At 40.2% G+C, this 14,735-nt stretch overlaps 1 protein-coding gene across 7 annotated transcripts in view; it reads left to right on the top strand.

Annotated features, from left to right (window-relative positions):
- LOC129627674 (olfactory receptor 4B1-like) overlaps nucleotides 1-14,735 on the top strand; it is a 72,301-nt gene that overhangs the window by 42,452 nt on the left and 15,114 nt on the right. For 2 of the 7 annotated variants that reach the window (XM_055547132.1, XM_055547133.1), the window contains exon 4: nucleotides 4,308-4,378. The exons of 2 other annotated variants lie outside the window; for them this stretch is intronic. In XM_055547132.1, the coding sequence (XP_055403107.1) occupies nucleotides 4,310-4,378 (69 nt within the window). In that variant the 5' untranslated portion in view covers nucleotides 4,308-4,309. Of the gene's footprint in view, nucleotides 1-3,570; nucleotides 3,836-4,307; nucleotides 5,550-14,735 lie in introns of those variants that run through there. 3 more of the 7 variants (XM_055547137.1, XM_055547138.1, XM_055547136.1) reach the window with 2 other exon arrangements.

Below are 14,735 nucleotides of genomic sequence, written 5' to 3' on the forward strand. Positions count from 1 at the left end.
AATTGATTGAAATAATGTGTATAGAACACCTATAAAGTGTTTGGTACATGGTACTGTTGAAATACTTACTATTATTATCAACCAGAGTGTAATTAATAATAATAAAGCTTTAAGAAAAATTTTAAACAGATAATTTTGAATATAAAGAGTGTATTTCTAAGTAGAAGATATAGACATAGAGGCTACAATTACAAAATATATTTTAATTGCTATAAAAGAAGTATGTAAAGTAAAATATATCATAAAGAAGAGAATTTATTATTGCGTTTCTCTCTCCTATAGAAACGAGGTTCTCCCGAAACCTAGGCAGAAGGATTAGTAAATGCAGAGAAGACAGAAAGGACACTCTGGGTTAGCAAACAGCTGTATGAGGTTCATTCGGGGGATGAAAATAAGGTTGTGAAAATATGTAGTAGCCAATTCAAGAAGGACCTGGAATCCATGCTAAGAATGTTACAGTTTATGCCATGGGCAATGGGGCATGCGTGTATGATCAGTCATGTCTGACTCTTTGCGACCCCATGGATTGTAGCCCTCCAGGCTCCTCTGTGCATGGAATTTCCCAGGCAAGAATATTGGAGCGGGTTGTCATTTCCTTCTCTGGGCAGTGGAGAGGTGATGCTAGATTCTAGGTAGAGAAGGAACATGGTCAGATTTACATCTAAGGATAATCGCCAAAGGATTTGCAGTGCTCAGAGGAGATACATATAAGTTGGAATGTTAATTGCAAGATTCATTGAACACACAGGACAGGAATTGGGGCTGGAAGGTTGGTAAGTTTGGGACGGACACGGAGAGGGTATTTCTGGTGAAGGGATCGCTGTGGTGGGAGTGAGCAGAGTGGGCTTGTGGGAGAGAGAGATGACCTTGAGTTAGCAGAGGTGAGTTGAAGTTTAGTGGGTAAAGCGGTGACCTTTGAGATGACTCCATCTGTGAAAATCTTTAAAAGTAAGTCCAGGCACTCAGGCTTTCACTGGTTATTCCCAAGCAGAGGAGGATCCAAGGTAGGAAGGGTCTAGGAAACAATCTTCTGGTGGCAGTGTGCAGGATGGATGGGGTGGGAGGCTGTGGAGACTAAGAGGCTTTGGTGACTTAAGCATCAGCTGACAGCGAGTATGGAGGTGGTGGGAGCAAGTTTGGAGAGAAAGTGCACAGTAGAGATGGTTTAAAGGTAAAATTAATGGGATGTGGTGACTGACTGGGTACGGGAATGAAAGGGAGGCATGGATCACATAGGACACAGCAAAAAGCCAGGGCATCTCGGAGGCTGATGCTGGCATTGAAGTATCTTTCGGGTCATACTGTTATTCTACAGCTTAGTGTCCTCAAGTTAAACTCTAATCTCTGTTCCAATCCTTTCTTGAGCTCCTGAATGAGAATGTGTTAATAAGAGCTTCTTGAGAAGTTTCACAATCTTATTTTGTAACATTTCAGCTACTTGGTTTTCCAAAATCCTGAGATGATGCCAGATATTCTGAGTACTTTGTTTTCATATCACTGTTATTATTGAAAAAGGACAGTTATTATATTTATAGAACAGTCTTATGGACTCTGTGGGAGAGGGAGAGGGTGGGAAGATTTGGGAGAATGGCATTGAAACATGTAAAATATCATGTATGAAACGAGTTGCCAGTCCAGGTTCGATGCACGATACTGGATGCTTGGGGCTAGTGCACTGGGATGACCCAGAGGGATGGTACGGGGAGGGAGGAGGGAGGAGGGTTCAGGATGGGGAACATATGTATACCTGTGGCGGATTCACTTTGATATTTGGAAAAACTAATACAATTATGTAAAGTTTAAAAATAAAATAAAATTAGAAAAAAAAAGAAAACTAAAAAAAAAAAAAAAAGAAAAAGGACCCCATTATGATGAATTTCTCAATATTGCTTGTGTTTGATATGAGTATCAATGTAATTTCTCTGCCACAACCATCATCCTGGAAACCTTTATTTCTTGGGTAGACAGTTTCTCTTTCCATGGATGGCTGATCCCTTTTTCTTCTGCAAATGGCCATTCCTCTTCTTTTGTCTCATAGCAGTAATTCTTTCCAAGAAATTTGAAAGCTGTAGCTCCTGTTTGGATAGACAGTCAGTTCTACTGTGGCTTTGACAGATATTTAGGTTGTAACAGTTTTTTTTTCTCTTATAAAGTGATTGTCAGATATCATTTGCAACTTTGACAAAACTTGATCTATCTTTTCCCTCTATGAAGGTTGAACTAATTCAGAAACAAGGCAAAGAAAGAAGGAATTTGGGGAAAATGTTACTGTTGCTATTAGAAAAGGTGATGACAGAGATTGAGGTTTAAGATTTGGTACCAAGTGGCCTTTCTCAAACTGAGCTCTAGATGTAGGTAAAAGTCCATACCCAGCCATGGCAGCATTGGATCTACCTTACAGAGTAGCCTGGAATTCCCAGGTGGCTCAAGTGGTAAAGAATCTGTCTGCTAATGCAGGAGATGCAAGAGACACAGGTTTGATCCCTGGGTTGGGAAGATCCCCTTGAGTAGGAAATTACAACTCATTTGAGAATTCTTTGCTGGAGAATCCCATGAACAGAGGAGCCTGGTGGGCTACAGTCCATGGGGTTGCAAAGAGTAGGACACAAAGAGTGAGCACACACAGTAACCTGTTTCTACCCCATAGAGACAGAGGCTGCCCCAGGGCGGTATAGGTATTGTGCTCTCTACAGCATTTTGCAGAAAGAGAGAGGAAGGGCCCATCATTGCGTTTCTAATTTCTCCTTCCCAATTCACTCCACCTCCCCTGTGGGAGGATGGGGAAAGGAGTGGTTATCCTCTGTAGCTTCTTGATTATGACATTGTTAGCATGAGGGGTGTATCATAATCTGTATTTCTTTAGTCTAGTCTGAGACTGTATAGATGTGTAAGAGGTGTTGATAAGTATCTTCTCCAGAGGAGTAACTCATGGAGGAATCTTCACTTTAGTTATCATATACTTTGCTGTTGGCTTCCAGCCTGTCCAATTCTTTGAGACCCCATGGACTATAGCCCATCAGGCTCCTCTGTCCATGGGATTCTCCAGGCAAGAATTCTGGAGTGGGTTGCCATTTCCTGCTCGAGGAGATCTTCCCCATCCAGGGATCAACCTTGGGTCTCCTGTATTGCAGGTGGATTCTTTACTGTCCGAGCCGCTAGAAGCCCCAGGTGGCACTAGCGGTAAAGAATCTCCTTGCCAATACAGGGAGATATAAGAAATGTGGATTTGATTCCTGGATTGGGAAGCTCCCCTGGAGGAAGGCATGGCAACCCACTACAGTATTCTTGCCTGGAGAATTCCATGGACAGAAGAGCCTGGTGGGCTATAGTCTGTGGGGTTGCAAAGAGACAGACATGACTGAAATGACTTAGCATGCACCCACCAACCTGGAACCAGGACAAGCAAGGCTGGTCAGCCACAACTCTCAGAGGATAAGCTCTTTGATTTCAGGACCTGTCAGTAGTTTGAGCAGTGGGACAAGAGGCAAGAAAGTAATAGTAAAATGATGGAGACAAACTAGCAGGTGGAATTCTCTCTAGAGTGTTTGAACATTTGTCATATAAACACAGGTACTGAAGCTGCAAGTCTGGTGAAGGACTCTGACCTGAGTAGATTGAAGACTGGCAGAGTGAAGAGAACAATACTGAGGACATTTTGGAAGGGATTATCAGTGGGATGACGATTCCCTGCCATGGAGATGAAGGAAAGAAGGATTCAGGATAGTAGTCCGTCTTGGGGATTCCCCAATAAGACAGAGTGATGAAAATGCAATGAACATGGTTAAAACGTAGGTGCTGAACTTGACTGGCTGCCAAAAATTCAGAATATCTTAAGGTGAGTTAGAAAGAACCCTGGACTCCTTTCAGAAAGTCTAATCTTGAGTTCCAGAATTCACTACTTTCTGCGTGCTTAGTCACTTCAGTCATGTCTGACTCTCCGCGACCCCATGGACTGTAGCCCGCCAGGCTCCTTGTCCATGGGATTCTCCAGGCAAGAATCCTGGAGTGGGTTGCCATGCCCTCCTCCAAGGGAATCTTCCCAACTTGGGGATTGAACCCAGGTCTCCCTCATTGCAGATGGATTCTTTACTGTCTGAGTCACCAGGGTAGCTTTCAGGTAAATAACCATTTCTCTGAGCCTAAATTTTGTTTATATAAAGTGTTATTAGATTAACCATATTTAAAATTGAATGAATAAATATTGACTGAATGAGTGAGTTCATAATAAGTTTGTATTGTAAAGTGGTTTATGCTAACTTGCCATAAATGAGGCAAATTAGTTATAATCAGTGTTTGTTTTATTGCAGGAATGGATTCCATGGCGAGGACTGATAATGTGACTGAGTTAATTATCACCGGTCTTTTCCAGGATCCAGAGGTGCAGAGAGTGTGCTTTGCGGTGTTTCTGCCCGTGTACTTGGCCACGGTGGTGGGCAATGGCCTCATTGTTCTGACGGTTAGAGTCAGTAAGAGCCTGCGTTCCCCCATGTACTTCTTCCTTAGTCACCTGTCGCTGGTGGAGATCAGTTACTCTTCTACTATTGTCCCTAAATTCATCACAGACTTACTTGTCAAGATTAAGACCATCTCTCTGAAAGGCTGTCTGGCTCAGATATTCTTCTCCCATTTTTTGGGGGTCACTGAGATCTTTTTGCTTGTGGTGATGGCTTATGACCGCTATGTAGCCATCTGCAAACCTCTTCATTATATGAATATTATGAGCCATCGACTGTGTCATGCGCTGGTGGCTAGTTCCTGGCTTGGAGGCTTTTTTCACTCCATAATTCAGATCCTCGTCACTGTCCAGTTACCCTTCTGCGGTCCCAACGTGATTGACCACTACTTCTGTGACCTCCATCCCTTGTTCAAGCTTGCCTGCACTGACACCTTCGTGGAGGGGGTCGTTGTGTTGGCCAACAGTGGCTTAATCTCTGTCTTCTCCTTCCTCCTCTTGGTGTCCTCATACGTTGTCATCCTGGTCAACTTGAGGAACCATTCAGCAGAAGGGAGACGCAAAGCCCTCTCCATCTGTGCCTCTCACGTCACGGTGGTCATCTTGTTCTTTGGACCTGCCATCTTCCTCTACATGCGGCCCCCCTCCACCTTCACTGAGGACAAGCTGGTGGCCGTGTTCTACACGGTGGTCACCCCCATGCTGAACCCCATCATCTACACACTCAGAAATGCAGAGGTGAAAGTTGCCATGAGGAGGTTGTGGGGCAAAAAGGAGAACTCAGGGATGGAGTGAAAATGGAAAAGTGATTTATAAAAGTGTGCCTGATTATTATCTTGAAATGGATTTTAATTTTAGTAGGACATACAGGAATGGCAGAAACAAATGCAAGGACTTAGCATTACTGTACTGTGACTCTCCTTAGCAACCAAAGTCTTTGTAGTACCCTAGTGTCACGTTCCAAGGACTGAGGTCAGCTAGTCTTGCTGATCTTAGATAACTTAATGGGCTCCGTGATATTCAGCAGTTTCATGGGACTGGTTAACACTGAGACTCAAATTAAATACGAATGCAAAGGAGAATACTTGGACAAATATTCTGTATGTTAAAATGATTCTGTCACTGCTTTCCTACACTCCCTTCCACCTTCCTTCTTTCATCTTTTTCTTCATTTCTTCTTCATGCTTCCCTCTTTGTTTAACCTCTCTAATAATAACAACCCATATTTCAATATAAAGGAAACCAAACAGAGAAATTATCATGGGATATTTGGGGAGGAGGGTACCAATCTGATCCACTCTTCCAGCGTGGGCAATTGTGTCTTTGAAAATTGCATCCAGGGATTTTTCTATTCTTCTGCTTGTTTTAGCATCTTGTACCATAGACTTTTTGAGCACAAGTAATAGAAAAGACCCTGGAGCAGTTTCAGTTCTTGTGACATGTTGACACAAAAGATAGTCCTTAAATCTCTTCTTGTAATGTCCTGCATCCAAAATTTTAAAGACAATCAAACATAGCAATAGATCCTGGCTGCCAGTAGGGAAAGATCAAGACACACATTTTAACAAAATATCACTTTTAGCTTTATACAGATGTAAATCAATACAGAATATAAAAAACTTCTTGAGCCTAAGTTGAAGAATGAAGGAGAGGGAAATAATGTCCAAGCGTGTTTCTGCTCCGCACTCTATCCTTCATTCTAACTGATCAGCCAAGTCCATTTCTTGTCAAGCCTATTAGTGTTTCTTGGTGGAGCAGGATGAGAGGGTTTGTCTTTGCATTATTGGTTCATCTCTCAGAAACTCCTTTAACTCAACTGACTCTTATCATTGTGAATATAGAGAGAATATAATAAAATTTATTTCTATTGGCTTTGGAATAACATGGATTTTCTTGTATTTGCCCTCCATCCTTCCAGCTGTCCTTGTGGATCAGGGGAAGTAATGCATGCAACTCCCTTGCAGAGGGATGAAGCATCATATTATGTTATAGGCCTTAAAGGTTTTTCCTTCTCTCCTCAGAAGCTGGTTAAGAATGCAGATGAATAGTGACTTTAAAGGTACCAGGAAATCTTCCCCACTTGCTTGTCATCCTCACTAATCATTGACATGGATGACCATTCATAATCCCTGAGGAAATACCACTTCTTTCTGGAATGACTTTACCACACTTTTCCACGTGACAAACTCCTACATATCCTTTAAGACCCAGGTTAAAATCACTTTCCTTATGAGTTCTTCTCTCACCTTGCTCTTCCTTGGGTTGAACTTTGTCTTCTAGCCATGGTTATTTTTACATAATTTTATCAGTGTCCTTATCACTTTGGAGGTATTATTTTATACGTTTTTTCTCTCTGAGGAGACTAAGTTCTCAGGGACAGGGCTATTCACTTTACTTCTTTTTTTTTAAATTTTATTTTATTTAAATTTTTTTTAAATTTTATTTTATTTTTAAACTTTACATAATTGTATTTGTTTTGCCAAATATCAAAATGAATCCGCCATAGGTATACATGTGTTCCCCACCCTGAACCCTTGCAGCTCTAAGTATCATGTGTTAGCTGGTGCTTTCAGTGCTTATTGAAAAAACAAACAAACAAACAAACAACATTTAGGCCCATGAGCAATCCCTTCTAGAACAAATTTTGCAGATTATTTTTTTAGAGTTTTCTTTTACATTTATTTAATAGTTTAAGGAGGGCTTCCCCAGTGGCTCAGTGGTAAAGAATATGCCTGCCAATGAATGAGACCTAAGAGATTCAGGTTTGATCCCTGGGTCAAGAAGATCCCCTGGAGAAGGATGGCAACCCACTCCAGCATTCTTCCCTGGGAAATCCCATGGATGGAAGAGCCTGGCAGGCTACAGTCCTTGAAGTCACAATGAGTCAGACATAACTTAGCAGATGAACAACAATAGTTTTAAGTAACAGTTGTATACATTTACTATTTACACAATATTTTATTGAGACAAAATTTACAGAACATAAATTTTGCCAATTTGACCATTTTAAGTTGGACAATTCAGTTATTTTTAGTACATTTTGCAACCATCAGCACTAATTGCAGAACATTTTCAACACCTAGAAAACAAACCCCAGATCCATTAAGGAATTTTTAATGGGCGTGTCTCATGGTGGGGTGCCTAGCTCTTCCTGCTAAAACTGGAAGAGCTCAGGCTCTGAAATCCATCAGGCTCTTTCAAGTGCCCCTCTCTCATAACTCATGATGCAAGTACTACTTCACCACCACCTGTTTTTCATAAATACAAGAAGATTAACAATAATATGAACTTCAGAAGTATTCTGAATAGTAGAATAGTTAATATACATTAAATTAAAATTTTTTATTTTTTTCCCCATTTAAAAAAATTTAAATTAAAAAAAATTCTGCAATATCGTGTTGGTTTCTGCCATGCAACAAAGCAAATCAGCTGTAATTATACATACGCCCCTTCTGTCCCTGTTTGTTTATTTTTGGCTGTGCTGTGCCTTTGCTGTGCACCTGGGCTTGCTCTGGTTGTGGTGCTCGGGCTTCTCATTGTGGTGGTTTCTCTTGTTGCAGACCATGGGCTCTAGAGCATTCAGGCTTCCGTAGCTGCAGCACGTGGGCTCGGTAGTGGTGGCTCACGAACTTAGTTACTCCTTGGCATGTGGAATCTTCCTGGACCAGGGTCAAACCTGTGTCCCCTGCATTGGCAGGTGGATTCTTAACCACTGGACCACCAGGGAAGTCTCCAGTATACCTCAAAGTTTTAGAAAAGAACATGGTATAGATTTATACTATAGACTCAGTAAATATTAGCTATCATAATCATTATTATAATTAGTGCTGGTCATTAATTTTATTTGTTTGATGACTACATGACTATTCACAAATTGGACTTCTTTCCTGGGAATCTACTCAAATAGTCTTTGATTTCATCCTAAAAAAGTGTTAGGCATTTGAGAGCCATTAAATACTTTTGTTTTGCAGCTTCTTTGGGCTACATGTTCTCTGTTGTTTCATCACTTTTGAGTATATAGCATGGTCCCTTGCATATTGTAGGTGTTCAATAAATATTTGTTAAGTAAATGTTAACTTCACATGGCCTCATTAGCTTTTATGCTGAATGCATTTATATTTTGTTAATGTATATTTTAAAGCATTTGTTTCAGAACCAAAGTCAGTGGGGCTACCTCCTTTTCTCTCTCTTTTTTAAAATTTTTTACAATATAAATTTATTTATTTTAATTGGAGGCTAATTACTTTACAAAATTGTATTGGTTTTGCCATACATCAACATGAATCCGCCACGGGTATACACGTGTTCCCCATCCTGAACCCCGCTCCCACCTCCCTCCCCGTACCATCCCTCTGGGTTGTCTCGGTGCACCAGACCTGGAGGCCTTGATTGTACCATGGCAGACCAGGACTTCAGGACGTAGGCTGTGAAAGAAGCATCTTACTCATGTATACCTTTGGTTTTCCTCACTGAGAGCTACAGAAAGAATCATCCATACACTCTGAGTCATTGGATACTCATGTACAGATAATATCTCCTCTAACCGGATTGTCAGTTTTCTAGGGGACTACCTTACCTACTGAGGGTAAGTCTATTGAGGGCTAGTTATTCCCTTTGTTTTGATTTCACTGGAAAAATCATAGGAGACAAAGGAAAGCATCTTTTCAATTGTGTTAAGAGCCAACTATTGTTGTGACATTTAGAAAATGCTTATTAAAATTCACAGAAGTAGTAATAGTCTATAATTATACCACTTAGCATTGGAGACCATGCAGTTAATTCTCAGTTATTGATTCTGCTGCAACATCAACAAAGAAAAAAAAATCCCCAAATGTATTTTTTTTTAGATAATAAATACAAAATTTTATTCAGGACAAATTGGTAGAGGGCTGCCAACTACTCTGCATATACAATTTTGTATTCTTTTCCTATTTATTATTTATATATATTTTAGGTATGGGTTTGACTGCATATAATAGAAAAAGGGCAATCTAATGAGAGAACTACAGAAATACAGAAAAGTCCAACATTGTTGGGAGTTCCAAAAATATTAGAAATGCAGAATCAGCCATCTAGTAGACTCAACCTCATGACCTTAAAGAGCTTCTAATTCTGCATATCAAGGCTGTCCAGCAGAATATATGTTACGCAGCTGATGCTCCGTATCTGTGAGGTCCAGCATGGTAGTGGCTGCTGAGCTGTAGAGATGTGGTTAGTGAGACCAAAGAACTGAATTTTAAATTTTATTAATTTTAACAGTTTAATTGAAAAAGCTAAATGTGGCTTTTGGATGTGATATTAAACAGTACAGCTCTAGTATTAAATTTGTATTTTAGGAGACCATAAAGGGGAATAGGGCAGGCTAAGCGGATACCTTTCTATTTAGGAGCTGTTTCAAAAGCTGTTCCAAACACTTTTGCTTTCATTTTGTTCAACAGAAATATGACACATGGTCACCCTTAATTACAAGGGAGGCTAGAATGTATAACCTTTTTTTTTTCTATATGAAATTGTGTTCTGTTAAAAAATATCAAGGTTTTATTGTGTTCTTCTCCTAAAGAAGAAAGGGAGAATGGATGTAAGGATTGGCATATTGTCTGAGGCATTCTATTATATGTGTATACAGTTTGTTTTGTAATTTCAAAACCCGTGGGATGCAACAAAAGGAATTCTAAGAGGGACATTCATAACAATAGATGCCTACATCAAGAAATAAGAAAGATCTCAAATAGAAAACCCAATCCTATACCTAAAGAAACTAGAAGAAGAACAAATGAAGCCCAGAATTAGTAAAAGGAATGAAATAAGAATGAGCAGAAATAAGTGACTAGAGACTAAGAGGGGAATAGAAAACATCAATGAAACTAAGAGCTGTTTCTTTTCTCAAAAGGTAAACAAAACCAAAAATCCTTTAGCTAAACTCACCAAGAAAATAAAGAGGACTCAAATAAGTAAATGAAATCAAAGAGGAGATATTACCTCATTACCACATTCTGTGATATTAACTAATAGGATCATAATAGACTACTATAAACTATATACTACTATAGTTTATAGTTTATACTATAAACTACTATAATATAAATTATATTTTAACAAACTTCTAGGATAATCTAGAAGAAATGAATAAATTCTAAGAAATATACAACCTAACAGACTGAGTTGGTAAGAATTTAGTCTGGTAAGAAACCTGAACAGACAGATTACCAGTTGGAAGGTGAAGTTTGTGATCAAGAACTTCCCCAAACAAACAAAAGTCTGGGACCAGGTGACTTCACCGGTAGATTCTGCCTAACATTTAAGAAACTACATGACTCTTATACACAAAAATAACTCAAAATGGGTTTCAAACTAGAAAGCCTATGCAGATCAAAGGAAACCATAAACAAAAAGGCAATCACTGAACGAGAGAAAATGTTTACAGATCATATATCTGATAAGGTGTTAATTCCAAAATATATCAAGAATTCATATAACTCAGTAGCAAACCCCCAAACAATTAGATTAAAAATGGATCAGTTCAGTTCAGTTCACTTCAGTTGCTCAGTTGTGTCCAACTCTTTGCGACCCCATGAATCGCAGCACGCCAGGCCTCCCTGTCCATCACCATCTCCTGGAGTTCACCCAAACTCACGTCCATCAAGTCGGTGATGCCATCCAGCCATCTCATCCTCTGTCATCCCCTTTTCCTCTTGCCCCCAATCCCTCCCAGCATCAGAGTATGATCTGATTACACATGCCCCCCCAAAGAAAACATACAAATGGTCAACAGGTACATGAAGGGATGCTCAACATAACTAATTATCGAGGAAATGCCAATCAAAACTATCATGAGCTATTCCTCACACATTTTATAAAAAAAAAATGACAAGAAAAAAAACATCAGTAAGAATGCAAAAACCAGTGAACCTTTGTACACTGTTGGTGGTAAATGGTTACTGCCATTATGGAAAATAGTATAGAGGTTCCTCAGAAAATTAAAAACAAAGCTACCATATGATCCAGCAATTTCATTTGTGGATATTTATCTGAAGGAAACCAAGCATTAACTCAAAAATATACATACACCTCAATGTTCATTGCAGAATTATTCACAAGAACTAATACATAGAGGTGACTTAAGTGTCTGTTGATGAGCGAGTGGATAAAGAAAATGTGGTAGATGTATCAGTTCAATTCAGTCGCTCAGTCGTGTCTGACTCTTTGGGACCCCATGAATCGCAGCACGCCAAGCCTCCCTGTCCATCACTAAGTCCCAGAGTTCACTCAGACTCATGTCCATCGAGTCGGTGATGCCATCCAGCCATCTCATCCTCTGTCGTCCCCTTCTCCTCCTGCCCCCAATCCCTCTCAGCATCAGAGTTTTTTCCAATGAGTCAACTCTTCGCATGGGGTGGCCGTGTATACAATGGGATATTAGTCAGCTGTAAAAAGGAAGGAAATCTTGCCATTTGTAATAATGTGGATGGACCTAAAGGACATTATGCTAAATAAAATAAATCAGACAGAAGATGACAAATATCATATGATCTCTTTTATATGTGGAATCTAAAAATGAACGAACCAATGAACCAACCAACCAACCAACCAACCAAAGAACTGAATTCATAGATAGAGAAAACAGATTGGTGGTTGCCAGAGGCATTGGGTAGTGGGTAGGTTTTTCCCACTGAAGGATTTTATTCCAGCTGCAGATTTTTTTCCCCTTTATCTCTTTTCAAGGGCTTTTTCTTTATTCATCTTCTAGATGCCATTTTTTCTAACCACCATCCTGGACTCATTCTTCTTTACTCTGCTTCGTGAACATGTCCAGATCCACACTCTGAATCTGCTTCCATGCATTTCTTACAGTAACCCCAATCTCAATAATGGTAACTCCATTTTCCTCGCTCAAATCTACCTTTCAGGTATCCTTGAATTGTCTCTCTCCTCTCATCAAAACCTCAGCAAATCTTCTTTGTTCTACCTGTAGGATGTCTAGACTCTGACCACTTCCTAAAACCTTCAGTGCTACCATCCTGGTAAAGACAAGCAACTATTGGCTGGATTATTGCAACTGATATTCACCTAATTGGTTTCCTCATATTTCCCACTTCCCCGTGCTGGGAATATGACAGATATAACTGCTTTGAGTTAGGGACGTTGTTTCCTCATGGCCAAATCTTTAGCACCCATGCTTGACACATTACAGGGCACAATGCTATTTCTTGAATAAAGGCATGAATGAATGGATGGATGAATGACATCTCTTGCTGAGGAAATTCTTACTCTATTACATTATTATCACTGTCATTGGAGAGGCTGAAACACAAGAAGTCTAATGGCTTATATGTGTGTGTTAGTCGCTCAGTTGTGTCCGACTCTGCAACCCCACAGACTGTAGCCCGACAGGCCCCTCTGTCCATGGGATTCTCCAGGCAAGAAAACTAGAGTGGCTTGCCATTCCCTTCTCCAAGTGGCTTATATAGACATGTTAGTATTGGAAGGCACAATGGGGATAATCTAGCCAATTCTGTCATTTTATTTAGAAGTGGAAACAGGGAGGGTGAGAGGTTGAAGGTGAAATGACCTGGTTAAGATAGAAGTGAGTCAGTTACCGAATGTCAGCCAGTGCCCAGCTGTCCTGGTTCCCTGGCCAGTCCTCATTGTCCCTCTGTTCAGATGTCCTTTTCATTCTCAGCAGTTCAGTCTGGAAAAGTATTCTCCTGATGTCTTACCTTCAGCTTTTTTCTTTTATTACTTTGTTTTTGGGTACAAACTTTATGGACATCTCCCTAAGCTAATTGAAAAGATTTTGAATCTCTCCTAAGTCAAGGTTAGTTGACAAAGTTTCACCTGAGAGAAAAGAAATTCCATGGGGAAGTTCCCTTGACTAGAGTGTGTGGATTAATTTATTTAAAGGATCTTAACTTATGCAAGGAACTAATTACAACCATTGGGGTTTTGGTGGGTGTGTAAGTTTTCTTCATGAAAACCAAGGTCTTAAAATCTCTTTTCTGCTTTCTGTGGCATTTGTTTATTTCCTAGCTGTTATAAATCAACTCTGATCTAGATGCCCTGATTCCCCCCCCCTCCTTTTTTTTTGGTGATTTATCTTAGACATCATCTGCTTTGTGTTCTAAAATCTCCCAGGGACACTCGTGCTTTTCTTCAGGGCAAGGTTTGATCCTTGAGTAGCAGTAACAACAACCCTCCAGTCCTCAGTGCAGAAAGAGCACTGATTTCTGAATTAGGTACCTGGGAAATAACTGGTACGCAGTGTGGGAATCCAATTACCCTCTCTCCGCCTCATTCACCTCATCTATAAACAGAAGAGGTTAGAGTAAAAGGTCTCTAAATGTTTTCAGCTCTAGTCAGAGTGACTGAGCTGGGTATGAACTGAACTTCGTTCAGGGAGACTTGAGTGAAAAAGCGACTGAGCTGGTGGTATTAGCAAAGGCACCTGTCTTGTCAGGGTTTAGGATTCCAAGGGGGGATTTCAATTCTCTATCCTATTCTAGTTTCTCCAAACCAGATGATCTCCTTGAGTAATGATCGATTCTAGCAGAGTGGCCAACTTCATGATGAGTTGGATGTGCTCAGCTGCATTTGAGATCCATCTGACTCTATTCTTTGTTCTGAGATAGAACTAACTACACCAGCTATTTTGATTTAAAGGTAGGTAATATGACTGGAAGTGCAGAGTCTCTAAACAGCCATAGGATGTTGGGTGAGTCAGTTTCTCTCTTAGAGCCTCAGTGTTCATTTGCTAAATGAGCTCAGTTCAGCTCAGTCACTCAGTTGTGTCCGACTCTTTGTGACCCCAGGGACTGCAGCACGCCAGGCCTCCCTGTCCATCACCAACTCCCAGAGCTTACTCAAAATGAGCTGGTTGGGTTTAAAGTATTTGCTTTTTTTGGTGGGGGTAGTGAATTCAATTTATTTAATTTATTTTTATTGTGGTAAATTATACAAAACATAAATTTGATGAATTTTAAGTCCTTTACAATTTTGGGATTCTGTGAGGTACCATTTGGGAATTATAAAGTGGGAAACTGTGATTGGGATGGAGCTTCCATTACTTCACTCTGCGATCAGCTCCATTGGCACATGAAGATTTCTATTATATCTCCTTCGGGCATTGTCTCCATTGTATCATTACGCTCTGGTCCAGAGTCCAGCAGTTCACCTGATGTAGAGTCTATGTGTTCAAAGACGGATTTGGGCTTTTATATGCTGATCACTCCCCCCCCCCCCTCATGCTTCCAGGTGAGGCAAAACTGCGTTCAGAGAGGAGGCATGT

Source organism: Bubalus kerabau, chromosome 15, assembly GCF_029407905.1.
Source record: "Bubalus kerabau isolate K-KA32 ecotype Philippines breed swamp buffalo chromosome 15, PCC_UOA_SB_1v2, whole genome shotgun sequence".
Lineage (NCBI taxonomy): Eukaryota > Metazoa > Chordata > Mammalia > Artiodactyla > Bovidae > Bubalus > Bubalus kerabau.